Consider the following 26,789-nt stretch of genomic DNA (forward strand, 5'->3'; position numbering starts at 1 on the left):
AAAAAACCACAAAGACAGATTATTAACATTGTCATTTATACCACAAACCAGTCTGTTTTAATCATTTGCCAGCCAAAAATCTCGCCCTATTGCTAGTACTATGCTACAGCAAATTGCCAGGCAAACCCGTAATCTTCCCCCTCCCCCATTTAGGAATATGTAACCTTTGATCGTGCTAGATTGCCTTTAAAAGATTTTTTAAGATGCTTCACCCTTTTTGATGCCTTGTTTCCCTTCAGTCTAAATGAGAGATGTGCTTATAGGGCAGAGATATACAGCAATTTCGCCACGTCTCTTTTCTCTTACACCGGAACTCAGAGCTCTCACCCTGCAATGAGAAACTGATTCTGGTTCCTGTTTTTCCAAGCACCCTCCTCCTCCTCCACCTCCTCCCCCTGGTTATTTGCATACGTCAATAAATACTGCTGCGTCCTTCAGCAAGGTTAAAAAGACACCAGTCTTCGCTCTTCTCCACCCCCTTTTCTATTAGGGGACCTTTAAAGGAGCCGGGTACCGATTTTTCCTAATTAACAAACAAGCTTTCAATGATTTAGATTTATCAGAGAGAAAGCACACACGACAGCTCGCACTGATACGGGAGAGGTTCTTCGCTGCACAATCGTTTCCTGCCCTTTCCCTGCCGGCTCGGGGCAGGAGGGGCGATGGCCACGCCGGGGGAAGGGAGGGAGCGGGGGGTGGAGACACTTCACGTACAAAGCCTCCGATGGATGTTTTATTTGCCTTCATGACCTTACGGTCTCTCCATGTAAAATGCTATTTTACATTAAAGCAGTCGTCTGCTCGCTCTATTTATATATATATATATATATATATATAACCATCGGTAATTTGTTCATTAGAAAACCATAAGGTCAAAATGAGCAGATCTTAGAGCTATTACTAGACTATGATGTTTCTGTTGCTTTCAAATGAAAAACAAACCCAAGGAAAATCGAAATACTAACATATAGACATAGCTGCATGTTAAAAAACATCCTTATATGCACAAGACAAAGACTAGTGATGCAAATTATTTTTTAAATCAATACATAAGGTTAAGCTTTAAAAAGTAAATGTGGAATGGTTGAGTCATATCTGCTAGAAAAGGTGCTTCATACGAAAAGATGATATAATTTTATTATTGTTTTGAAACACAATAGTACTAATGCAATACAGACATCACTTAACAGCAATTGTATGAAATCACAACAGGAACATCAACATATTGCAGGCTTTTAGTCAACTGAAGAGATCGTTCTAAATCTCAAAAGTATTTTAAATGAGCCCCAAATCACTCAGTTTAATTGAGTGACTATGTCAAATATGGCCATCGCTGGATACCTAATTGCATTTCTATTGAGTTAATCATATGATAGGAACATGCCTAAGACTGCATTTTTAGGATTGTTATTTTAAGGTAACAAAGTAAAGCCAAATGGACTGACTATTTAAGAAAGGTGGCAAAGCATGAAATTGTCGACACTGTCCTTCCTGATATCAGCGGTCTTCAGATGGTCTGTGTGTATCTAACATTTTTTGTCTCTTTTTTTCTTTCTTTTAAATCTCTTTGAGCCACACACACACGTTTTAGTTAATATGAATGTCAGGAGACGTTCCTGCTATCAATTAAGTTACTGCTTACGCTCCCCCTTATTTACCAGTTCAGTATGTAAACCGAGCAGCAAGGGTTCCCGAACAGACTAAGCAGTGAGACAACATTAAAGCAAGCTCCTAAGAAGGATGGACTAAACTATTGCATCTGTACCAGGCAGCGCTGCTGCTGCTGCTGGGAGTGCAGAAAACCTTGTGAGGCAGTTTAAAGCAATACTGCAGTCAGCCAGAACATACCAAGCTCTGTGTAACTTTCCATTAGCTTCACTTCTACCGAAAATCACTATTGCTCCTAAGGCTACATAAAACTGCTCATGGTTCCACATCAGAGAGAGAAAAGGATTATATATATCCCTCTACCCTGGTTCTGAGCTATCAGTATAAAAATACATTTAGAGATAAAAACATAGCAGATGAAATGTTAAAATTCTGTTGTCAATAAAGTATATTTAAATCAGTTAGTCACCAGGTTATCTATAGTGGCTAGCACAGCAGTTGCTTCAAATATGTACCTTGCCTTAGCTAGCTGGTTTTGAACTTTATCCTAAGGACTGTGATTTGCATTCCCTTTCATATTGCTTCTTAAAGGTAAAAATCACTGTGCAGTTCAACCCTCTCGTCAAGGTCAAGACCTACCTTTAATGAATGAAGCCAGTCTGAATGGAAAAACACTGGATAATAAATGACTTTGAAAGACAGGCCAGCCAATGTCTAATGTTGGACTACTACGCAGTACCTCTTGATTATTTGCCGGTGTAAGTATTTTTACAAATTTACAATCCAGTACAGGAAATCTATATCCCCACAGCAATACCAGATCTGTTTGCATGCAGTAACCCACGCAGTCAACACAGAAATTTTTAAGGAACAGTTACCTTTGGATTTTCTGTATTTAAAGATCAATAAAAGGAGAGTATATTTATTTTCTTCTTTCGGGTTTGCTATATGACAAATAGTCGACCATTCGGGCAAGAGCACTTTGACAACTGGAAGCTCTCAGCGCATGCTCTCCCAAGGAATCATGGGGGTTGAAGTCTTATCTATAGACAGCATTTCACTGCTGCCTATCCTGAAAGGAAAAGAGCTCGAAGGGAAAAAAAAAACATGTGCACTCTCCCTCTTTCCAGGGAAAACTGCTGCAATCTGAATCACCACCTCTGAGAAAATATCTGTCATACTGAGCTGAAAATGAAGAACTAAGTAAGAGCTTTAAACAGTTTCATTTATAAGCCCAGATCAATTAGCCACCTATTCAGAACAATTGCTAGACAAATAAATAGTTCTAGTATTTCCAAAATTCCCTTCCAACCTCCTAGTATAAAATAATAATTATAAGTTCATATCAGCTATAAAATTTAAAGCTATTACAAAGGAGATTGTGTCATGTTCCTTAGCTGAAGAAAATATTAAATAATCACTTTATATAATGTCTCAAAATATTCTGAAACTCAAACACAAGTAGGTCAAGTATGAAAATTTAAAACAAATCAAAATCAGTGCAGAGGTGAAAAGTTGTACTATTTGAATAGTTTCCAATTTCCAAGTTATGACTTTTTCATTACTTAGTTGTCGGTACACTGAAAATTCTACCAAGAAAAATAAGCTGCTCAGAAAAAAAGCAAGGTGCAAATTTTAGTATTTACCATTTCATCTACTCTGTGCACCATGGTTCCACATTTCAACCATCTCCTTTTCACTACCTACTATCTACATATCTCCAGGCTCTACATAAATATATAGCCTGACAGGAGTTCCTCTCATAAGATATTAATATTGTGATGATTAATGTAGATTGGGTAAAGTTTTCAGAATTTCATTCCTTGGCACTTGTGTTCTGTTTTGCACTAGCCCATTCTGTAAATTTATTTTGGGTAGTTATTCATAATACAAGTTATTCAGAACCAAATACTAATGCTTGTATGAAAATTACCTAGTTGAAATCAGAAGTGTGAAAATAACTGTTTAATAAAAGTGCAGGCTGATTTTCAAAGGATGAAATACGCATAGCTTTGTAGGTGAAAGAGAGAAGACTGAAGCTGAGAAAGAAAAAAATAGGGCAGTTGAAAATGAGCTTTTATAACACGTCTTTGCTTTCTGCAGTCTGTTTATGTTGGACTGTATGGTCTGCCTGTCCTAAATCAATGCTGTAATTAAGAGTTTCTCAACACTTGCTCTAACCTGTTTATACTACTCTGAATCATTAAAGGCAGGAAAACTGCTTTCTTACAGCAATTAAAAAGACTTAATTTCATGAACTATCCCAGCTATCACAGGGCTGGCTGTAGGCATTCTATATCCCCCCTTTACATCCCTATTTACTTCTGGATTATTGCTTTTCAGATGATTTGAGGATTCACGTGGAAGGCACTGATTCTGTCAGTTCTTCCCAGGAGACAGCTTCCCTTTGCAGATCAAACATTAGGATAAGGAAAAGCAGTCTAAACCCAAAGAAAATCAGGATGCAAATACAGTTTTTGATGGACTAGCCACTAACAGAAAAGCTTTTTTTTTTTGTTTGTTTCTACCGACCAACTCCATAACTGGAAGTTAAAAGATAATAACAGCTGAATCAGAACATAACAGCTTAATTCAATCTAGTATCTGAATTACTTGACCCAGGCCAGTTCCAAAGAAACAAATGTACGAAGGCCAAAATAAGCCTAGCTAACTCAATTAACATTGTATTAAGTGTATTTTTATTTTAAGAAATTCATTATGAAGCACTATAAGCCTACTATGAGTAACAAACCATGCTAGTCTTTTTGACAGATAGGGACTATTCAAACTAGCTTGACAGTTGAAATGAAGTGTTATGCTACTGGAAAAAGGTTTTGTTGTAGAAACATTTTTCTCAGTTTAGATCAGTTTCATTTTAGCCTAATTGAGGGCTCTTTGTCTCTTAAAAAATGGAAATGAGTAGATGAAAAGTGCCTAACTTATCTAATAGTTTAATTTTACATATTACTATCATAGTTAAAATTTAGTTTTGCCAAAATAGAATACTCTGATATTGCCAGATTACTTAACTTTGTTGAAAATAGTGAATAATTTCAACAGTTTTAATGCTGTCACATCAAAAGAACTGTATTAAGGTACAGCTTCTCCATTATTTTTCCTCTTTTTCGGGCCTCACTGAAACAATCAGATAAATATTTAATCTACCTCCATATAGTTCTTGCAGTAATTGCTTTTCAACTTCTTTATTAAACTTAAATCTGTATAAATTTGTTATCAAACAATTTAGCATTTTAAAAGTTGATATTTTGCAGCAAATCTCATGGCCAAATTTAGGACTCAATTTTAAGCCCTAAATAGCTTCTATTGCTTTTGGTGATTTTCATTAAGTTCTCTACTTGCCTTCAATGTGCAGTTTTACTTAATTCAAAATGGCTGGTGCCTCCAGCTAGTGTCAGGGAGGCTGAGCTCTGGCAAATCTCCATTAGTAGCAATCACTTTCCCTCACTTTGCAGTGGTGAAACAGAGTCTGCTCCCAGGAGAGTTTTCTCTTGGTTCAAATGCAGGTACTACCAGGTGAAGGGAAAAGATGACAGAGTGAGACAGTGCAATGAACGCCATGGAAGCAGAAGGAAGAAACAAAGAAGGATCTATTAAAGGACGATAGGGGAAGCAATAGTTTTAGAAAAGAAAAAACTGCAAGAGGCAACCTGAGATTTATAGTGGAAATTGCCAATGAAAAGAAGGAAGCACAAAGATCAAGAAGTGGAAAGAAAATGAAGAGAAAAGCGGGATGAGGGAGAGTGAAGGAGGAGATTGTAGGGGATAATAAAGCAAGCATTTGAATAGACCAGCTGCATATCCAGTCTTGTTAAGGAGATAAGGGTGGAATGACAACTCTTCCTCTATCAGAGAATAAGGAAGGTTTCTTTCTCCAGTGTAAAACAGTTGGTTATACACGTATTTTAGGATCACACTTTGATTCTGAGAAGAGCAGACAAATGGAGAACACATACCCCAAGCTGTCCAACAGACTTCTGAACAATAAAAAGGCACAAATCAGTTTTTAGATTTCAGAATCTTTAAGGAATATTAAGAGGTCTGCCATTATAGAATGGTTTGGGTTCTCATCATGGCTAGACTTCACGAACGAAGATTAAGGAAGGCTCTATCCACAGTTATTACAGGCACACTGGTGGCTAATGAGGCCAATATGAGATAGACATAACCGACTGCAGGTTTGGGTTCTAAGGGACCTTTAATGACCATCTAGTCCAAACCTCCTGCAATGAGCAGGGCCATCCTCAACTAGACCAAGTTGCTCAGAGCCCCGTTCAACCTGATCTTGAACGTGTCCAGGGATGGGGCATCTACCACCTCTCTGGGCAACCTGTGCCAGTGTTTTACCACCCTCATTGTAAAACATTTCTTCCTTATATTCAGTCTACGTCTACTCTCTTTTAGCTTAATACCATTAATGCTTGTTCACTTATGCTTTTATGTATCCTATTATTTTTTTGCTTTTCATGTTAGAGAAAAAAATAGATTTAAAAAAAAAAAAGTCCAAACCTACCAAGTGTTCACTATATGGCCTGATATTCAAGTTTTGTCCAGTCTCGTCATACCTCCTTGTGCCAGTGGTAGAGCAAAGTAGCCACCTTTGTCACAGACCGTTCCTTAGCCTCAAATGGTAGCCAAGTGGTTCTGGTTCTACTTCTTCAGGTAAGTAAAGTTCACAGCCATTATTACTCATCATGACCTTTATCATAAATGGCAGGCAGCTAGCATATCTTTCCAACTACAGAGCAAAAATACAGAAATTGCACAAACCACATAATCCTAGAAATAAAATCAGCTTCCCTATTTCCATTCATAACACTTGAGAATAAATTTTAAAAAATAAATATAATAAATATAAAACCCCAAAACATTTGGCTAGTCTAGCTGATCAGTGTTCTGGACAATAGACAATGCACTTAGTCTAGACCAAGAATAGGAACCAGACATGCTTGGTATCTAATATTGCTCTTACATGTCACAAACAGCTGTAATTGGGACAGAGTGTATTATGTCCTCTTCCAGGAAGTCATGCCCATATGGTTTACTCAAGCCACTGTACATCCAAGAGTCCTCAGCAGTGCAAGTAACACTGAATTTTATGGTCCCAAGAGTCATGGCTAGGCTTCGCGAACAAAGATTTAGGAAGGCTCTATCCACGTTTGTTACAGGCACACTGGTGGCTTATGAGGCCAATACGAGACAGACATATCCGATTGCAAAAGGCACAGCAGAAAGACTCCTTAGATGGTATATTCTGCAAGACACGGTTCTTTCTGCGTTGTCTTTTCTTCTCGAGAGTGAGGTCCCAAGAGTAAGTACAAAATAAATTTTCTGTGACAGGATGTCGACACCTTTTTCCTACCCACTCCTATACATACTTCCTATAAGGAACATTTACATCACTGTAACTACTTCAGCAGTCCTGTTTATATTTGTAGCAATCAGAAAACAAACAACACCCTCCCTACCTTTATGCGTATCCCTACTATTATACACATAATGCAACTTACAAATCCAAGCCTAGATGTTTTACACACCTTTTGACAACACTTTTCTCTCAACAAAGACTCTCAAAACCAGACTGATTTGTCCCTAGCTAAGGCAGCAGTCAAAGAATCCAGTATATTCACTTCCTCTTCTACCTAACCTCTATAGACATGTACATCCACCATGCAAATGCTTGGTCTCAGCCAAGAACAGATGTAGGTTCATACAGCTTTACAGTTGCACCCCGTGCTTGGCCCTGTAAATTACTACCTTGTACAGCAACTGCAGTGTAACAAAGTTGTAATTTACACAAGGTATGAGGAACTAGTTTCATGTAAGAAAACTTATTACTATTCATTAAAAAATATAACCCGAAAAGCTCAAAGTTGATCTTTATTAGCTAACCTTTCTGAGAATCTGTAATGTCACAACAGCCTCTGAAAAACAAGACATTGCCCTTTGCTTGGGGAACATGACGCAAGGGCAGGAGACAGATACCCACGGTGGAGGTAAATGGAAAGGCAACTTCCCTCCAGGTGCTATCCACCTCTTTGCTCTCTAAAGGCTTTTCAATTTCTAAATTTCCAGTTTTCCAGACTGTGATGCTCTATGTTGACTTCAGAACATACAACAAATTTTAAAAGCACGTTAGAAGGACTTTTTCCCATTTGGAAGCATGCCCACAAGCCCAGCTGAGAGCGTTGCCATTACCACCGGCTGTCCCACGCCTCGCCCCACTCGCACACAGCAGGGAGCGGTCACCGGGCCTCCGCCGAGCACCAAGAGCACTTACGGGGGCGCTGGGTGCTTGTCCTTGTCATTGACAACAACCACACGGGCACGGACTAACTTCCCTTTCACCGTTCCAGCCGCCGCCCCTCGGGGCAGCCCGGGCGGGGCCGGCACCGGCCCAGGTCCCCTCCGCCCCGAGGCAGGGCCCGGGGCCCGGCGGGCCGAGCCGGGGGGGTCGCCTGCACCTGTCCGGCAGGGGCCGTGCAAGAGGATGCTCCTGCCCCGACGGCGTCCTGCGGGAGCGGGGAGGGGGCAGAGGAGGCGGCCCGGCTTCTCCCTCCTTCCCTCCCTCCCTCCTCCCGTGAGGGGTCCCGGCGCGGCGGCGGAGGGCGGCGGGGGGGCGGCGGTCGCCGGGCGCGGACCTTCCCCCCGCGGAGCCCCCGCGGTCCCGTACCTGCCCCGCGCGCGGTGCCGGGCAGCGACTGCGCGACGGCGGCGAGCAGAGACATGGGCAGGGCAGGGGCACTGCGGGGAAGGGGAAGGAGAGGAGGGGACGCGCCCCGCCGGACCTTTAAACCCGCGCCGGCGGCGGGACTACAGCTCCCGGCGGCAGGACTGCGGCAGGACTACAGCTCCCGGCGGCAGGACTACAGCTCCCGGCGCTCCGGGACACGCCGCCCGTTCCCTGTGGCGCAGGCGCTGCCGGGCACCGGTGACGGGCGGCTGCGCTCAGCGCTCGCCGCTCTCCCCGGGCGCCCCGTCCTGCCCCAGCCACCGGCCCCGCGCCGCGTCCCGCCCGCCGGAGGAGGAGCCGCCCCGCGGAAGGGCGGATTTGCTGCCTTCCGTCGCTCCCCCTTCGCCGCCACCGCACGCGTGACGCCTTTGTGAGGCTCCGGGCCCTCGGCTGGGCCCGCTCCGCCGCCCGGGGCCATGGCCGAGCAGACGGGCCTGGCGCTGCCGCAGACCATGGACAGGTACGGGCAGGGCCCGGCGGGAGGGAACGCCCATGTGGGCCCCCCGCGCCCCCGCGGCGGGTCTGAGGCCGCTCCGGGGGACGGGGCAGGGCCCGAGCCGGTGCGGCGGGTCCGGTTTCGCTTTTTTGTCTTCTAAAATGTTTGGTGGCCCGGGAGAAGTTGTGCAAGTGCAGACGTAAATCAGCGCAAGGCGGGGTGGTGTGGGGGGATCCTTCCAGAGCCTGTGGGCAGGAGGTGTGTCCGGGCTGCGGTGGGTTCTGGCGGAGGTGGAGGGCTGCACAGGGCTGTCCGTGTCCCGGCGTCTGGAAGGGCCTGTGGGTATGGAAGGCATTGACGTGCACGTAAAATGAGGCACCACAAGACGACCGAAGTTTAGTTTCGTTGCTGGTTTTATGATCTGAAGAAAGCTTAACAATTGATTTTTGGAGTGCTGTTAAAAAGTACAACCTTAGAAGTATTTTGACGTAGTTATATGCTTATATGCTTACAGTTATATGCTTAGTAACTCTTAAAATCTATTACACTTGCTTTCTCTTTATGCTTTTATTTGAATAGGTAGCACTTTCACCCTGTTCCACTAATCGCTTCAGATTCTTTATGTGTAATTTTGAGTCATCTAGGAAGCCCTTGTGACCTGTTTCTGCAAACGATAAAACCACGATGATGGCCTGTTATTGCAGGAGTTGTTATAGCCTGATATCTCAGAAGGTGGGGACCCAAAAGGAATCAGGCTTCTACTGATGAGCCTGTCAAGTTTTCATCATAAGGAAGCAAAAAGAACCCTGGTGGTTTTTTCCTTTCCAGGTTATCTCTAAGGAAAGAGTATTTAGTGAAATACAGGCTGTCGTCAGGCAGGTGATGGAGACATAAACCATGTTGGGCAGGGGTAGAACTGCAGCCTGGAAGGTGAAGATGAGAAGTTCCAGGTTGATGTAGAAAGAGGATAAGAGTGAGCTGGGGAGGGAGGGAAAGTTTTTTGTGCTTTAGAAAAACTGAAAGTGAAAGATAATGATGGGATGATTTAGGTTATAATTTAGAACTATGCCTGTCAAGGAGGCTGGCAGCCAGGAACAGCAAGTGGATTTCCAAGAAGTAACAGGGAGGTAGATTTTTAGAAGTACTATCAGGAAAGCATTCATTTTGATACACTTCCTGTGGATGTCGGGAATAAAAGGGAAGAGTTAAGGAAGACAAAGAACTGAGAGGAGAATGATAGAATTATCTTGTAGGAGAAAGGAGGGAGGGAGGAATAGATCAGGAAGAGTTCTGCAGAGTCAACTTCTCTTAAACAAACAAAAAGAAAATTTCATCTTCATCCTGAAGTTTGTAGTTCAGTAATATATAATATTTAGTGGTTTTGAGTTCTAGGAACCTGTGATATTCTGAGCAGATGCTTTACTGCTGTTATATCATACCATGAAGTCCTAGTTCACCCTGTTGGGAAGTGGCTGAAAGGTGGTGTGTATAATCTGTATTGTGACCAACTGTTAGATTAAACAGTTAATTTAAAAAAAGGAAATTAGTTAACTAGTGGCCAAACCAGTTTACTGTTCATCAGTTGCCTGTAATAGAGATGTGAGGTTTGATGTACACTTAACATTCTTGTATCCTTTCAAGTTTGTGGAATTTTAATTTGTATCTCTGGCCCTTTTAAAGATTTTTTTTCCAGTATACTTGAAGTAGCTTGATATCTAAAACAACTGGAAAGTGTCCCTGACTTTCTTAATAACAAGGGCAGCAGGAAAAAATTTGAGGGTACCTAGGTAGAGTAAAAGGAGGTATGAAGAAGAGGTGAAGCTTTTATGTAAGAATTCATTGGGCTTAGTGTAGAAAACTTTAGAAACAGGAGTGTGAGAAGTGAGAAGTGGTAGTGGTAAGAAGGAGCCAAGTATTAAGGATTTGAATTTAATTCAGGGTGTAGCACTATACCAATAAAAGGATTTTGGAGTAACCAAGACCTCAAAATGCAGTCAGTGTAAATAATTTTTTGTTTTATATTGGGTTTACGGAGCAGGGTTACATTCAAAGAAACCAATTTTTATTCATCAGATATTTCTGAAGGTCGTACATAATTGCTTTCATGTTGTTTGTAGTGATAAACCCTCGGTATTTTGCCTTGTGGGACATAACCCTTGGATGAATTATCTGTAGGGATTCTGAGGCATGGAAATGCCTCTTCTATCCTGTTATCTTTTTTGCTCATGAAGACAGTTGTTTTTGTGATTAAGAGGCAAAAATACATGTACAAAAGCTTAAGAGTAACTGTTAATGCATTATACCTTAACACAAAGTGCATACTTTTAAATGAAATTCAGATCTCTCAGTGAAGGGTGCAGAAAATAGCTTTCCAGTAAGATGACTTTCATTTGAGTTCTAATAGTTAAGGAGGAGAAAAAGAAGGTTTTTTTTCTCTGTTTCCACTGTCTGGATCACCACTGAGAGTGGTGATGTGCTGTTGTATCAGGAGTAAGGTGTTGCTGTAGATCAGAATGTATGCACTTTGTCTACAAGGGTCAGAGCTCTCAGAGCAAGTTCTTAGTTCTGTATTTCTGAGAGAGAACAGTTGGCTTCTTCTCTAGACTCTTATATTCTACACCTGTGTGATTACTGGTTTTTTTCCTTAATACAGCATTTTGGATTTCTCCAGTGTAAGGACTGTCTCGATAGCATCTCAACATCATTGCCTGGGATTCGTCCATCTTTGATGTATTTTGTGCTCCATCCTTTATTTTCCTTGCATAATTTCAGTTAGGAAGCAAACCATGCATTTATAACAAAGAAGGTGTTAAGATGTAAGGAATTTGTTCCTCAAAATTTCTAGCTAAGGATTTTATGCTTGGCTGAAGGGTTGGCTACAATGTAAATACAAGAAGCCTGACTGTGAAGTAACACTACATTGTGGAGTTGTCTCATTGCAGCATTTAGGAAACTAATCCATATGATTATCATGATCTTTTCTAGCCTCAAAATTGGAATTTCCATCCCTCTTGTAATTTTTTTCTTCTTGTTCAGGTTTAAATAACAGTTCCAGATAATAGTCTTAAAACATGTTCCTTTTCTGCAAGAACTCTTTTCAATCTATGGTAAAGGGCCATGTTCCTGGACTAATGTCTACACTTAAAGGCAGGGGTTAGTGGTCTGTTTAAATGCTAAGATTTTATTATTATTTTATTATTTTTAATCCCTTTATTCATGTTGATTTAATGTATAAATTACAGAATTATAGTCATTTTCATTAAAACTTGAAATTATGTGGCAGTGTGTTTTTTATATGCTGTTAATGTGAGCTGTAGTGCTAAAATGTACTCATATATTTAAGCTTTATTCTCTTGACTTCAGTCGAACTGTGTGTGGATTGCTCTTGCAATTGCTTATGCAAAGGCTTCAGAATTCATTTTGGTTTTTTAAACTTGTTCTGTGGTAATAATTTGTGGTACTTCCTATACTGTCTACATTAATAAAGACAACTGCTTCTCTCTTCCCATATATCTGCCAGCTGGTCAGAACATGGTCACCATTGCCTTCTGTTATTTCAGTATTCAAATATGTTAGTTAAAATGTGATAAATAATCTGTTGAAGGCTTGTGCAGGTACCTGCTGAAGAATCAGTGTAGTGGTAATTTTAGCATGGTTTAATTTTTGAATTAGCATGCTTTGTTTTGTGAGTGGATAGTAGTTGGTTCAGTTGTGGTCAATATGCACCCTCCTTGATAAAAACGAGCAATATGGTACAACTTTTGTTATCTACCCTTGCCATTCCTTTTTGAAAGGAGACAATAGAGTTGAAATTGCAGGTAGACTTTAAGAGCAATTAAACAATAAAATGCAGAATTGTAGTTTGCTTAAGAAATTACTTATACTATCAAGAGAGGAATACTGTTGCGATTAAATTTTCTCTTTGGCAGAGCACTGATTTATCAGAAAAATGCTAGCAATTATAGTTCAAAAGTGGCAAAATAGTAAATTCATGGGTTTTCTATTTCAGTTTTCTCAATTGTCATCTGATTCAATGGTAATTTTTTTCACGAGAAAAAAGCATATGCAGTAGTTTTGTACATCATTTTCAATTGTTACTTTCACTGCAGGTAGCATTTGAGGTGGTGTTTGTGTTGGTATGAATCTTTTCCTTCCCTCTTTGAAAGGGCAAGCACTGACTTAGTTTTACTGTCACCATTAACTGTTGATACTTTAGTAACTTAATACACAGGTTTGGCTTAAGACCTTAATGCTACAGCCTAGACAATATAATTAATGCAGTGTGGTCCTTGATTAAAGACCTTTATTCTGAACTTCTTAAACTTGTACTGGGTGTGGTGCACTGTGAGTTGTCTCCCTGACTGAAGTTGACACGAGTAACTCTTCGTAGGAGAGGAGTTCAACCAGATAAGATGGGCAGAGTAATAAAGAATAAAAAACACAAAGCAGGATTTATGTAGTATTTTTACTTTTCATAAAAATACCATCTCTGCAGTTTGTTTGCTTTACTTACACTGATTAAGCATGTCTCTCTTCATTGTCCTACCTGAAGGAATTGTTTTCTTTCTACACAACACAATTAAACTCTTTTTTTTAGAGAGGATTTTCCCTGACTTCTTGTCAAAGCCTATCAACCTCTAGAAGTACCTGGCTTTCTGTTGTTCCTCCAGAGTAGGTTGTGCATGCTTAGAAGGAAGGGGATATAAGAATAAAGAGTAGACTGTGCTGGTTAATCTCTACTGGAAAGGAAACAAGGTGTTTGTTTTTCCCTGTCTTTACCTCAACTGATTGCAAGCTGATACTGATACAGGATGGAAAAAGCAAAATCACCTTGGAGAGTGGGTTTGAAGAATGAAAGTTTGAAACAATGATAACTTTGTAGTAGCTTGGCTTTTGCATTAGTGCTTCATCCCAGATACATTCCTTACTGTTTCACTTCTCTTTATGCTGAAGGTTCTATGTAGATTGAGTTCTTTACCAGTAAAGATGGTTAGTGAAGACTTAATGCAGACCTGTAGAGTGCCTTTTGCCTATCTGAAATATAAAGGTGTCAGCATGTTATTTATAAACCATCTTAACCTTTTGACTGTCATCTTATAGGTGTTATATTTCCATCTTTGATGTCTGGTTTGATATGCTTAGGAACAAACGTACATGTTTTAATTGCTGCTTCACAATTAACTTCTACCTGCAGACAGTAAGTAATTATTCTTCCTATTTAAGTGTGGGGAAACTCCTGAGAGACTAGTTATAAATTTTTGTTCTAAAAGTCTTGGTATTCCTTGTATTATCAAGGCATTCAAATAATATTTTCAGTTGTTGTATCAGCTTCATCTAAAAAAGATATACAAAACCTTGTTCATTGATCTCTTCCACATAAAAGTGGTCACACCTCTGTCTTAGTGCTTAACTGGGATGGTTTCCTTTGGCATGGTGTCTTGAAGTGCTCATTGAAGTTAAAACTTTTGACAGTTAATGCACATGTATGATGCAAATAAATATATGTATAATTATTTACAGAGAAATACCAAAAGGTTCAGGTTTCAATTTTGGAACATCTTTTTAAGTAATACTTAAAGTGGTAATGAATATGCCAACTGTTTAGGACTTGTTTGTTTGGTGTTTCTGACATCTGAACATGCTTAAGACCTTACTGAACTGTAGAGTGGGTGGAAAGTTCCTAGGGTGAAAATAACAGCTTTTTGATGCATCTCTTTCTTCCTCTCCACACAGAATAGGTCAAGTACTATCTTGTTATAGGATGTAATACCTACCTTTATCAAAAGAGTGCATGACTTGCTCATGTTTTTACTGGCATTTGTAGTTTACCACACTTTGCAAATTCATCTTCAGTGCAGAAGAATAAGATCCAATCTGAAGTGGTTAAAGCAAACTGCTTCTGGCTAATGTTTCTAAATGAAATTGTTGAGATTACATAAGATAGTCAAGGGGCTGGAGCACATGACTTACTAGGAAGACCTAGAGGGAACTGTGCCTGCTTACTTAGCCTGAAGAAGGGATGGCTTGGGGAGACCTAATAACCTTCTAATACCTACCAGGGAGGTTTTTCAGAAGACTGTCTGTCTGTGGAGATGAAATGAGAACAACTAAATTTGAACAGAGAAAGTTTTGGCAGTTGAGGATGGGAGCTGATGCAGTTGAACTTGGGAGCAGTTTGCCCAGTGCAGATGTGGATCTCTGTCCATGGGGCTTTTTCAAGGCCCAGCTGGAGAAAGCTCTGGCTGTGTGGTCTGAATTTAATGTTCCTTCTGCCTTGGGCAGGAGGTCTGACGAGACCTCCTGTGGTCCCTTCCAACCAGTAATTCTATGATGTCAGGTCTAGATGCAACCCCAGCTTAAATAGGAAGACAGCACAGTATTAGGGTTCCGTTTGCACTGCATGACATGAGCATACTGAGCTGGAGGTGCTGATACAGGAGGTACACTCCACCAACACCTTCTAGCAAATCTGCATGTAGCCTTTTTTTAGCACCTGCTCTGAAATCTGTACCTAAAAGTTAAGATGACTTCTTGTCTACTTGGACTGGGATCTCGTTTTTTCCTTTTCTCTAAAATTTTTTGCTCCTGTTACTTTAATGGTAATATGAGTGCTTTCTGTCAGTAGTTTTCTAATGTTCAGTGAAAGTGCTTATGCTCAGGATTTTTGTGTCAGTGATTCTGGGGGAAGAATTATACACCTCCTGCATAACACTAATATAGGATAAGAAAAATTCCAATTAAAATCTCCACTTTTAAATGCTAGTTAAAAAAATGTTGCACTGAAGTTGTATTGAAGCTGGGACCAGCAGTTCATTTGTTTCTACATTAAAATAAAAATTAAACTGGCCTGCTATATAACAATTTCCCTATAATAAGTAAATACCTACTGATTTAAGGGCCAACCATGGAATCTTGATACATGCTTATGTTTGGAAGCAACTCTCACAGAAACAAACTTTTTGGATAAGTGTGTTCCTAGATTTTCAGGTGATTGCTGTTGAGAATTATGAACTATTTTAGTGGTTTTAGTTTATATATCTGCCTGTTTCAAATTCCAACATCTCTTTTCAAACCTATGACATGTATCTGCCTGTTTCTCCTTGTGGCTGTGCAGCTCTTCTTCAAGGTGTACATGTTAAAAGAAAATACAGTGTGAAGGTAGTGAATAATAGTTGTTATGGACAAGAGGGGCTGGCATTCAGTGATTTATTTTTTCTATATATAGTAGTTATTCCTTCACCATCTTTCTAGAAAAAAGACAAGATCCTTTATTTAAACCTTTAAGGTTGTCTTTACTTACCTTCCTATCTTTCTTCATTTGCTTCTTCTATGTGCCTCCTCCTGGCATCTGAATACTTCGGTTTAAAAGTCGATATTTTTTATTGGACTAAAATGTGGCAACATAAGTTAGCCTTCTGTGAAGGATATAATTACAAAAGGCCATGTGCTGAGTGCTTGTGACTGTTCTACTGGTGACTCATGCAGTCAATTCTACAGAGTGTTGAGGGGAGTTACTCAGTGTTATCATTAGATATCTTGGAGCTTTGTTCACATTTATTCAGAGTAAAGACAAATTTTCCATGTCTGCCACATTTGATTGTTTTTTTGTTGTTCTTGAGGTATTAATGCCCCAAGAATATATTTTCTTGGCATGTTAAGTTTTTTGGTAATATTTAGGTCAGAAATTGTTCAGATTTTATTATTAGGATGATACAAGATGACTAACTTCAGTAGAGCATTTTGGTTTGTTCTCTTATACTGTAAATTATCTGGTAAAAAATAGAAAATACAAACTGAGAATAATTTGAGTAATAGTGTCTGTTATATAAACTCTTGAGTTCAAAGCAATTTGCTTGCTTTGGAGTCTTCCAGCCACTTTTTGCAGCTTTAGGGTTATACTTAGTTTTTTCTTCTCTTTTTTTTGAAAGAACATAACAGAAAAATTGCTTAACCTGTGTGGTCACTTTAACCATAAAACTCTAGGAATACATGGAAAAAGAATCAAACTTTTATTTCACAGTTAACCTTCCCTAAAAATGGAATGTAACGTGAGTAGCCATGTTTGGTTTTTGAAGGATAAGGTCTGTGCTAATATGTTTACTCTGTAACTAAAGTTACTGTGCCTAGAGATTAATTTGTACTTCTGCATTACCTGTGTGACACTGGAAAAAGGCTTCAGGAGATTGAGCTCACATGAAACAGACTGTGAGTAGAATAGAACATAACTTTGCATTTCTTATCTTTTGCTTATCACAGCAACAGCTTAATGTCAAGATGGTTACAGCTTTAGACAGGTCATAGTTGGTCTATTCTGTATGTAGGTCAGTCCTGATATTTGTAGATCTGTCATCTACTCTGTGCACACACAACCAATACCAATATTGGTATTTTCTTATGCAACTCTCTTCCTCTTTCCCCCAGTGCAAAGTAATGTTTAATAGAAACTACGTATTTTTGTTTTTGTTTTGAGACTGGTCTTCTTGAACATGCTAGCAGCTTTTCTTTCTTCAGCCAGTGTAAATAGTAGTATATGAATTTCAGGTAATTAAGCCTCTTACTGCTTCAGTTATACCTTGACATTTTGCTGCTTTGCAGTTAGAGAAGATAAGACTTCAGGGAACTTCTTTTGGTTTTCATTTTCCTCATCAGGCAGTACTTTCAGACATACTGCTATACAATGTTGTGAATATTAGAGGCAGCTAATAAATAAGACATTCAAAGTCACATTCAAGGAAGTAACTTTAAATAGCCTCTAAAATATAATTTGCTAGTTGCTTCCTATCTCTGTTACTTCCTATGTTTGTGATTATTGACAGATTTGTCAAACAATGCATGAGAAAATGTTTCCCTGTATAGTAAGCTATCTGCATTATAAAAAATCCATTAAATTTCTAAGCTATTAACTTAATGCTATAAGAATTCTTCAGTGTTTACTATGTATGTAAATACTTGACTACTTGTTCAGCTTTTCTGTTCATGTTGTTCAAAGCACGTTTCAGGTCTAGAAGTAAATTGTTTTGTGTGGGTGTATGGGGTTCTTTGTAATAAGGTGCTTAATGTATCAGTAATAGTTTTACCTGATTTGTCCTTTGCACACTTCTAGAAGGGCCCTGTTTTCCCTCCCTCCCTTAAAAAATAGAACAAATGTTTGTAACAGCAAAGTTCATTGTATAGTTAAAGGCTGATAGCAAGGCCACTGAGCCTTGGTGACTTCTCAGCTTTTCCTTTTGAAAAAGAGTATGGTAATATTAAAGCCTTGAAGATAAATGAATTTTGAAGTCTTTGCAGAAGGGATATGTCTGAAGAACTGGTTTCAAAAGTTTAATTTGTCCAGAATGAAAGCTAATTTTTTTACTGACAGTCTAGATAGATTGGCTTTGGCAAATTAGAGACTAAAACCTAACGAGATAGAATGAGAAATGCACTCCCCCAGATTTAGCTAAGTTGTATAGAAGCAAAGAACACAAAAGCCTTGTAAGGCCCAATTTTAACATAATAGGTGGTGGCTGGCAGTCCAAGGTTTAATTTTATCCACAAGCTGAAAAGCTGCGAGCAGGATTCTGTTAACTGTCCTTTACTCAACTCTGCCTTTATAGTGTGATTAACTCAAGTATTTCCCCTTGATTTGAGCTAAAATTGAGAATATATAAAGAAGTTCAGATTGAACTTCTGATAATCACTAGGTCTTTCTGATGCACTTCCTAATTAATTATTCTATGTTTTAATGTGTTTGCTTGTTGGATTTTAGTTATCCGTGGGCTTTTATTAAAAGCTTTTTAAAATTAGCTTAAACAATGCCACCTTGAGGTTAGAGGAAATCAGAGCCTGTATATGGATACCACTTGTATGGCCATGTGTTCACACCAACATTAGCTTGATATTCTCTGTTTAAGCTTTCCCTGCTGCTTTTAATGAAAGCACTACTTCTGTAGTGAAGTCTAGTTACTGTTATGTCTAGATGCTTATCAATGCCTCCTTTACACAACATTACACTCTATCTTTGATGACTAGACAGAGCAGAATTGGGTATTAGGTCAGATGACTTTCAGGACTTCCTTTGAGGATTTTAGACTTCGTTTCAAGGTGACAGCATCTTTTCTAGTTGAATGATACAGGCTGGCATATGGCTGCTATGCTATGCTGCCTTAAAAGGATCCACAGAAGTCCTGATGGAGCATCCAAGACTACTATTTCTGCACTGGTATCTCTTTTCCTCACTCTGTGTTGTGTTTTTTTCCCCTTAGGTTAGTGTAAGGGTTTTTTGAGGTTGATAGGCACATCTTGGCTTGAAGATAAAAGTATTTTCCACTGTGTGTAATGGCCAAGAAAATACTGGGGAAAGAGCGGTGTTCCATCTGTAATCCTGCGAGTCCTTCTCTTCTGGCACTTCATCTCCTCTGCGAAGCATGACATAAGCTAACATTTCTTGGGTTAATGGTATTCCCCTCTTTGTAGCCTTTATAAGGGATTTGTAGGCTAGGCTTGCATTCTGTGTGACCAGGCAGTGGTCCTTTAGCACAAGAATCTTATTGCTGCTGGTTCCTTCACATGCAGGGGAAGGAAATGCTCAGCAGTAGCATTTGCAGTGTGGTGTTTCTCCTGCTTTTTTCAGACAAGTTTGCTGTCCCCAAACTAAAATTCCAGTCAGCTCCAAAGCAGTGTGATGCTACTAGGTCACTCCATTTGTCTGACATCCTAGTCTTTCCACTTAAACATGATCTTACTGTACTTAGAGTGTAGTTGGCAGGTTTAGTGTAATCTTATCAGTATTTGTCATCAAGATATTTTATCTGTTGGTATAGACTGTGCATAAAAAGTTGTTATAGAAGATAATGAAAAATTACCTCTTCCAAACAGCAGATTTGTGGTCATCCCTTAGCAGAGTGCCTTTTTATTGGAGTGCCAGTTATTGGAATGCTTTCAGTCATTTCTTCCAAGATAAGTTTTCACCCCTCACTGTATGGGCTCTCTGTGTTATTGTAACAGTCAGTTACATTTCAGCATTTTCACTTTCTTCCTTTTGGATGTGAAATTCAATTGCAATAAGTTACTCAGACACTAATTGCTTAGCAGAACAAGGATGCTTTACTCTGACAGCAAGATATCAGCAAATTCCTGCCACTTTAAGGGAAAGCAATGTGCTTTAGGATGTGGGAGAAATGCAGAAAATTTCTGTTTTTATGAAGGACCTGTAATGAGAGGGAAAATGCTTTTTAGTTCTAGAGTATGTCCTGCATGTTCAAATTTGCATTTCCTGTGGTAAGGGTTATGTCCTGCTAAAAGTCTTGCAAGAATTATCTTTTCTGAGGAGTTTTCTGCGTTTGCTTACCATTCATACTTGTGTGCCATTGAACATCAGGGGAAAAGTTACAAAACATTTTGCATTCTCACTTGCAGTAGTGAATATTTGAAACCAGCCTATAAGGCAGCTGTGCTGTACCAGTCTCACAAATCATCTTCCATTAAATGTTGTGGACACAAGGATATCTGCTGGGCTTGTGGGGCTTTAGAAACTTCTGCAGATCTTTACTAGTGTCTATATGGAATCAGTATACTGCTTTTAAATTACTTTTTTGTATTGCTTTACACAGTCATGCCTGCTTGAAAACAAAGCTGTTTTATGATGAATTCAGCTCTCACAAATTGAGGCAGATTTGATTTAAGTTATGTGAATGAGATCCTGTCTTCCATCCCATCTAAGACTGGTTTTGGAAAAAAGTAACCTTTAGGAGGAGTATAGCTGAATAAAAAGGAAAGCAGTCTGCCTCTAGGTATGACTGTTGCAACTGGAGGATTGATGTGTGGGAGCTATAGCTCCAATCAGGTACCAGAGAGAGTGGCCTCCTTACCTGGTAAGAAACTTGTGGTTTGGAAAAGCCTGTATTTAGGTAGGCTTTGGCTTTTTAGATTAGTCTTATAACATTTGGAGTATAGGATGCCTAGTCTTCAGTACAAGTTTCTCTCCATCTGCTTTGCTCTTAACATATGCAGTGTCCCCAAAAGGGTGTATCTTTGCTAGAGAAAAAACCAGATGCAATAAATACATTATTCTTGGAGTCAGAATAGAATTTTTGAGACCGGAGAGCTTTAGCTGCTGGGCAGTGGAATTTAAAAGGCATTGGTAACCTCATATTCAAAGCTGATATGGTGATATTGGCCTCGGTTTTGCTTATGTTTGGGGTTCGTTCTGGTGTTTTAGTTTGGTTTGGTTTTTGTTTGTTTGTTTTTGTGGGAGGTTTTTTGTTGTTTTTTTTTTGTTTTGTTGGGGGGGGTGCTTTTTTTTGAGCCAAGAAAGCATGGAAAAATATATTAGTGTTATTGATTTGGCTCTGTAGAAAGTCATCAAGGAAAAAGGCTTGAGTTTCTATCAGAAACAATGCTTTGTTCCACCTTTTCAGCCCTTTCTATTTCAGGTTATCTGAGTAGCAACCTGATTCAGTGGTAAGAATCAAGGTCATATTTTATTCAGTACAAGAAAATGGAAAATCTGGCAAGAGCCAAGACACTTGTTTTGAAATGGTTTTATTTAGCCCTTTCTGCTACAGCTGCTGTCAATGGAAAGAGATAAAGCTGATGACAGAGTACAGGGAATTTACTGTTCATTATTCATGACTTGCTAAAAGTTCAAGTCTGTAAAGGATTTTGTTATTCTTTTCATAGGTCTTTCAGATTTTCAGATATAATTGGCTGCAAGAAATTGGATGAAGCAATTAAAGAAAAGATGTATGTTTTTCTTGACTTAATAACCTTGACAGAAAACTTGAGAACAGAATTTAATCCACAGAATATTCATGGACAAGTTCACTAGTTAAAATTGCAGTGTAGCAAGATTATGTTCATGCTTAAATCTGTCATTATTGGAATAAACTCTAGACTTGCGTTTTGTGCTGGCATCCTCAGACCTAACTAGCTCTGTTGTGAAGCCTTTAGTTTATAAATAAAAATCTGAGTTACAAAATTAAAGCAGTTGTAGACCTAAATAGGACGTGGAATGAATGAGTGGAGATTTACCTTTAATGCAGAAAAACCTCTGCTGAATAGGAACAATTATCAGTAGTGTTGTATTGTCTTATTTGTTCTTAAAGTAAATTTGAGGGTTCTTGATGTAAGTAAAAATGAACAAACATTTCATCTAGATTCTTCCTAACTTGTGGCTTGGCTGTCTTTCCTCCTGCTGCTTAGGAAGGTTGATGTGTCCTTTCATTTGGGACTGCAGTAGGTGCATACTGGGAGCATGAAGGTGAAAAGAGGGGTGGTGCTACAGGAGTCCATAACATGACACTTCTGATTTAAACCAATGTGGGGAAGGAAAGGACAGGAAGAAGCCAAGTCAGTCTTTGATTTTACCTTCCCATTAAGACAAATGGAAGAAACTACAGCTCTGATTCAAGGTGTCAGTTCTTTGGCTGAAGGGTCTTGGATGCAAACTGAGGCAGTTCTAGTTCCAGAGCACCACGGTTTGACTTTACATCTGTACCTGCTGTAATGTATTCTGTGCTTACAACTGGACATGTGGACATGACAGGTTCATTTTACATATTGTTGAATTTTACATCGCTTTTTCTGCAGTCTTCCCTGGAATCTGAATCCCAAATTGTATTCCCTTTTACAAGTATGTCAGTAATAAGTTGCTACAGGCTGCCTTCTGCTCGTACACACAATGTAGTTTCAACATACTTCCACCACTACAGATCAAAAAAAGACTGAGTGCTTTAAAAGAATGTCTTGCAAATATTTTACAGGCACAGTTATTTTTACAAACAAAACATGGTTACTCTTTGTAAAGAAACATTTTCAGTTTACAAATAAAATGCTACCCAAAATAGTGAGGAAGGTGTTAGACAATATTTTTCATTTCTTCAAGTTGGAGCCTGACAACATTAAATTTCCCACGGTAGAGTCCCCCATCTTTTTCCTCATAGGGTTGAAAACAAAAACAAAATCCACAACCTGTTTAAAACTGACCTTTCAAAGGAATTGCTTGGGCTTTGTTGCTTTGAAAGTGGCTGTAGTGGCCCTTGCTGTGCATATAATTCCCTTCTAAATGTTTTTTGGTGAGCTTGATTAGTTACAAGCATTGTTTCTTTTTTTTGAATGGGTGCAGCAGAAAGGCCTCCACTACGTATATGCTCGAGTATAAATTTATGAATTTCTGACAACTGTTTAGGACTGGTTTCAACAAGAGAGATTATGACAATCTGGCAAAATTATTAGAGTTGGAGGGGACTTCTAAACTGTAATTTCTCCTCCCAGGTGCTAACATAGGTTAGAGATGGGATACAGAATGGGCAGACTGAAACAAAAAAGTAGGAGGGGGAGAAGGAATAAAGGTGGATTAGCGATTAAGGAGCTGAAACAAGAAAAAAGGAGATGGAGGAGTTTAAAAGGCTAGCAAGAAGGTTTTTTTACTGACAAGGAATGCTGGGGGGACGAGAGGAAAAGCCTTATGAACACTATAACATCTTGGCATAGAAACCACTGTCACAGTTCTCAAATAGTAAAGATGTTTTGTTTACTAATCCCAGAGCATTTCTCAGCTTCTTCCTGTCTCAGTTACTGTCTGTTACTGGTTACACATAAGAAGCCTCTTAGCTCTTCATCTTAATATTGTTACTCAAGTTTTTAAGAGAACAAAACTCCATCAAAATAGTGATGCAAAACTTCACATAGTGCACCATGTCTGATTAGATTGTGTCTTGGTAGCTAAATTATAGGGATGATGTTGCTGTGCTGTTTTTTAAAGGTTTAACTATGATTGCAGTGGCTTGTGTAAAATATTTTTTTAAAATATCGAAACAGATATCTATATTTATATATATACACTTATCTTTGTAGTAAGATCCTTATTTTGATAGATTCTGGTTTATTATGTAAACTTCAATTTCTTCAGTATGGGAATTAGTAAATTATTTCACAGTGAAAACTACTGGGTCAACATGTCTGATATTCTCCTAGTTTAGATCGATATTTTACTTTCTCTTGCAAGTTGTAAGGTGTCCAAGGGTCAGGCCTAATCATCAGATCAGATATCTGGGAGGTACTAGGTTATGTGCTCACTTCAGGTCAGGTCATATAGCCTGTCAGTCTTGTGTTTTCTCCTTAGAGAATTATTATGTTTGAATTTTACATATCCGCATAATTCTTCAGTGCAGAAATTTCCTTCTTTAGTGGTACAATAGTATTCTTGAATTACTTTGCAACCTGATCTATATTATACAAAATCGATTTGTTTCGACAAAGTACTTTTTCTTTTCAAAGAGAGGAAATGAATTTAATATAATTACTTACAGTTTGTTTTGTGACACATTGCGTCATTTGTTTTGTTTTATAATTTAGGTGGATTGGAGTTAGTTTTCCAAGTCACAGACAACGGTATTGATGTTATATTTTTAAAAATAAAAAAACTCGCCAAAATGTCTGCTGTAGAAGGGGATGGGAATATGCTAAAAAATATATGGATTTTTCATATGTTGAATTATTCAAAGGTTGGACTACAGTCTCAGTGCTTTTTAATCATAAATTAGCTAAAAGTTAAATTAATAATTCAGGTTGTATTAAAAGCAGTTATTTAGCTATCCGAAATATTACGTTTATTATGTTGGTTTTTTATAGGAAAACTGTGGTACAAAATACTCACATTTTTGGTGATTTAGAATGAGGTAACAAGCATCCTCTCCTCTACTTGCACATTTTCTACCTGCTTTCACATGTGAATGTTTGAGTATGTAAAAGTAGTAAAAAATATCTTTTTTTTTTCCCCTTCCTATAATTTCAGGAGCTGCTGGGTTTGTTTTGCTACCGACGAGGACGATCGGACAGCGGAGTGGGTGAGACCTTGCAGGTGCAGGGGCTCCACGAAATGGGTTCACCAGACGTGTCTGCAGCGCTGGGTGGATGAGAAGCAAAGAGGAAACAGTACTGCTAGAGTTGCTTGTCCTCAGTGCAATGCAGAATATTTAATAGTATTTCCAAAGCTAGGTAAGATATGTATCACTGAAATTCTTGTTTCTTTATTTGTTCTTGCTTTCTTTTTTTTTTCCTTTCTTGTGCTCGGAGCATCAGTTCTGTTGAAAACTTGTCTATTCCTTTTTCCAGACAGAAAGAAATAACTTTATATTCTGCTCACATCTTATTTGGTGGCTTAGTTAAATACCTTCTAAAAATTTTGGATGTGTTCCACTTAGGTAAATTGATAAATCTTGTGATTGACCTGTAATTATTTCATGGCTAATGGGATTATTTTTCAAGTTGAGCAGAGGGTGAATTCTTTCAGCAGTTGCCACACAGCACATAAACACATCCCCTTTTTTGACTCAGCTTGCAGAGAAACTTATCAAAGGAAATTAAGAGGAAAGAACCTTACTAAGCAGCGTGTGGTATTACCCAAAAAACATACTTTCACTTTGTTTGGGAGGTATTTCTGAGTCAACACTGCCCTGAAATAGAGGCAGAATGTCTGTGGTTGCTGGGCACTGCTTTAGCTCTCTTTGTCAAGGTGAAAGAAAAAGGTTGGATGTGGTCTTCCAGAGTCTACTCACTTGAGTAGCCAGGTAGGACACTGCATGGTGTGTTGCATGTTATTAAATTAGCAGTGGTTGCTGTTAGTCCAGCCCTTATTTGCCCATGTGTTCTATGGGATATATTAAGTAAAGCAAGAAAATGAAATGTTGCCATGGAAACTTAAATTTTGTTTAAAAGTAAAACTGCTTGTTAAAGAAATGCTGATGTAGCAAGTGAGTGCAGGCATTTAGAGAAATTAAAGGTCCTTTTAAAGGACCTTTTTTTTGTAATGAAACAGCTGAAAATAAGTCAGTTCTTTGGGACAGAACCTCTTTCCTATTGGTACAAGGGCTGACAAAATTAGGGTGTCGAGGGAATTTTATGAGTGATAACGTTTATTTCCATGATAGAACACTGAGTATTGGGAAAGAAAATACAGACTAGTGTATTGTTGATATTCAAGAAAACGTAAACCAGCATGAAGCTTACTACCAAGTTATTTGTGTATTGACCACAATTCAGCTTTGCTATAAAGATAAGGGAAATCTCCATCATAAAGAAGGCATCAAGTGATAAAATTTAGCATTGGCTTTGGGAAGAAAACTAGTGTAATATCTGGACAGAGAATGTACCACAAAACTTGAAGGTGTTTAAAATTCTTATTTGTATCTTGAATGATGAAATTGTAATGTGAGGTGCATTTGCATTTTATTTTGGCATTGGGAAAAAGGGGAAGCAACTGTAGTTTGGACAGGATACATGCACATAAACAACAACAGGCATTTTAATCTCTTCTTGCAATTTGTGGCATACTGTATTTGAAAGCTAAAATTACTAAATTCTAACATTTCTGCTTTCTGAAGGTGACCTAAAATTCTTGCATGAGATTTTTCAGCTCTTGCATGCAGGTATGCAAGAACCTTTTAATGTATCTGATGTATTTTCCTTCACAATACCATCTTTTTCCATTTTAAGAGATACGAGCATAAAATTCAGACTTGTCTGAGAGTACAGAAGACATCAGTAGTAGAGCAGGGAGATGAATCTGGGTCCATGTAACATCAATCATGAGCTTGAAGAGCCTTAAACAAGTGAGACAGTCTTGCCTTTTTGTAGGTCTTTCTAATAAGCCAAAGCTGTTCTCTCACAACTCAACTGTAAGTCAGGCAAGGTCACAGCAGGCAGAGTTGGACAGTAGGATGTTTTCAAGCAGTCTTGTTTCTTTCTCCTGCAGCAGGTAACTTTGAAGTCAGTACTGGTCATAGCATACAAGAATCTAAAATTACTTGAGCAGGGAAGAAGTAACAAGTGAAGTTTCCCTGAGGCATTACAGTTCAAAAACTTATCTACCTTAAGACTTCTCTAATGTGATGCTGGAAACTTCTTTCTAAAAACAAATTTCTGTAAAAGGGCACTCCTTAACACAACTTTTAATTTATGTTTATAGTTTGGAAGTCATATCAGTTTGAGGAGACATCCATTAATATCTTTATA

General features: G+C 38.8%; 2 protein-coding genes across 10 annotated transcripts in view; one reads left to right on the forward strand and one right to left on the reverse strand.

Annotated features, from left to right (window-relative positions):
• Positions 1-8,535, reverse strand: part of CPEB3 (cytoplasmic polyadenylation element binding protein 3) — an 81,805-nt gene extending 73,270 nt beyond the window's left edge. For 2 of the 8 annotated variants that reach the window (XM_017803863.1, XM_017803857.1), the window contains exon 1: positions 8,300-8,397. In XM_017803863.1, coding sequence (XP_017659352.1) covers positions 8,300-8,354 — 55 coding nt within the window. In that variant the 5' untranslated portion in view covers positions 8,355-8,397. The other 6 variants (XM_017803860.1, XM_017803856.1, XM_017803862.1 and 3 more) reach the window with 6 other exon arrangements.
• Positions 8,536-8,687: 152 nt separating this feature from the next.
• Positions 8,688-26,789, forward strand: part of MARCH5 (membrane associated ring-CH-type finger 5) — a 28,658-nt gene continuing 10,556 nt past the window's right edge. For both annotated transcript variants that reach the window (XM_017804088.1, XM_017804089.1), the window contains exons 1-2: positions 8,688-8,819; positions 24,571-24,773. In XM_017804088.1, coding sequence (XP_017659577.1) covers positions 8,776-8,819; positions 24,571-24,773 — 247 coding nt within the window. In that variant the 5' untranslated portion in view covers positions 8,688-8,775. The remainder of the gene's footprint in view (positions 8,820-24,570; positions 24,774-26,789) is intronic.

Source organism: Lepidothrix coronata, unplaced genomic scaffold, assembly GCF_001604755.1.
Source record: "Lepidothrix coronata isolate B3197 unplaced genomic scaffold, Lepidothrix_coronata-1.0 Scaffold8, whole genome shotgun sequence".
Classification (NCBI taxonomy): domain Eukaryota; kingdom Metazoa; phylum Chordata; class Aves; order Passeriformes; family Pipridae; genus Lepidothrix; species Lepidothrix coronata.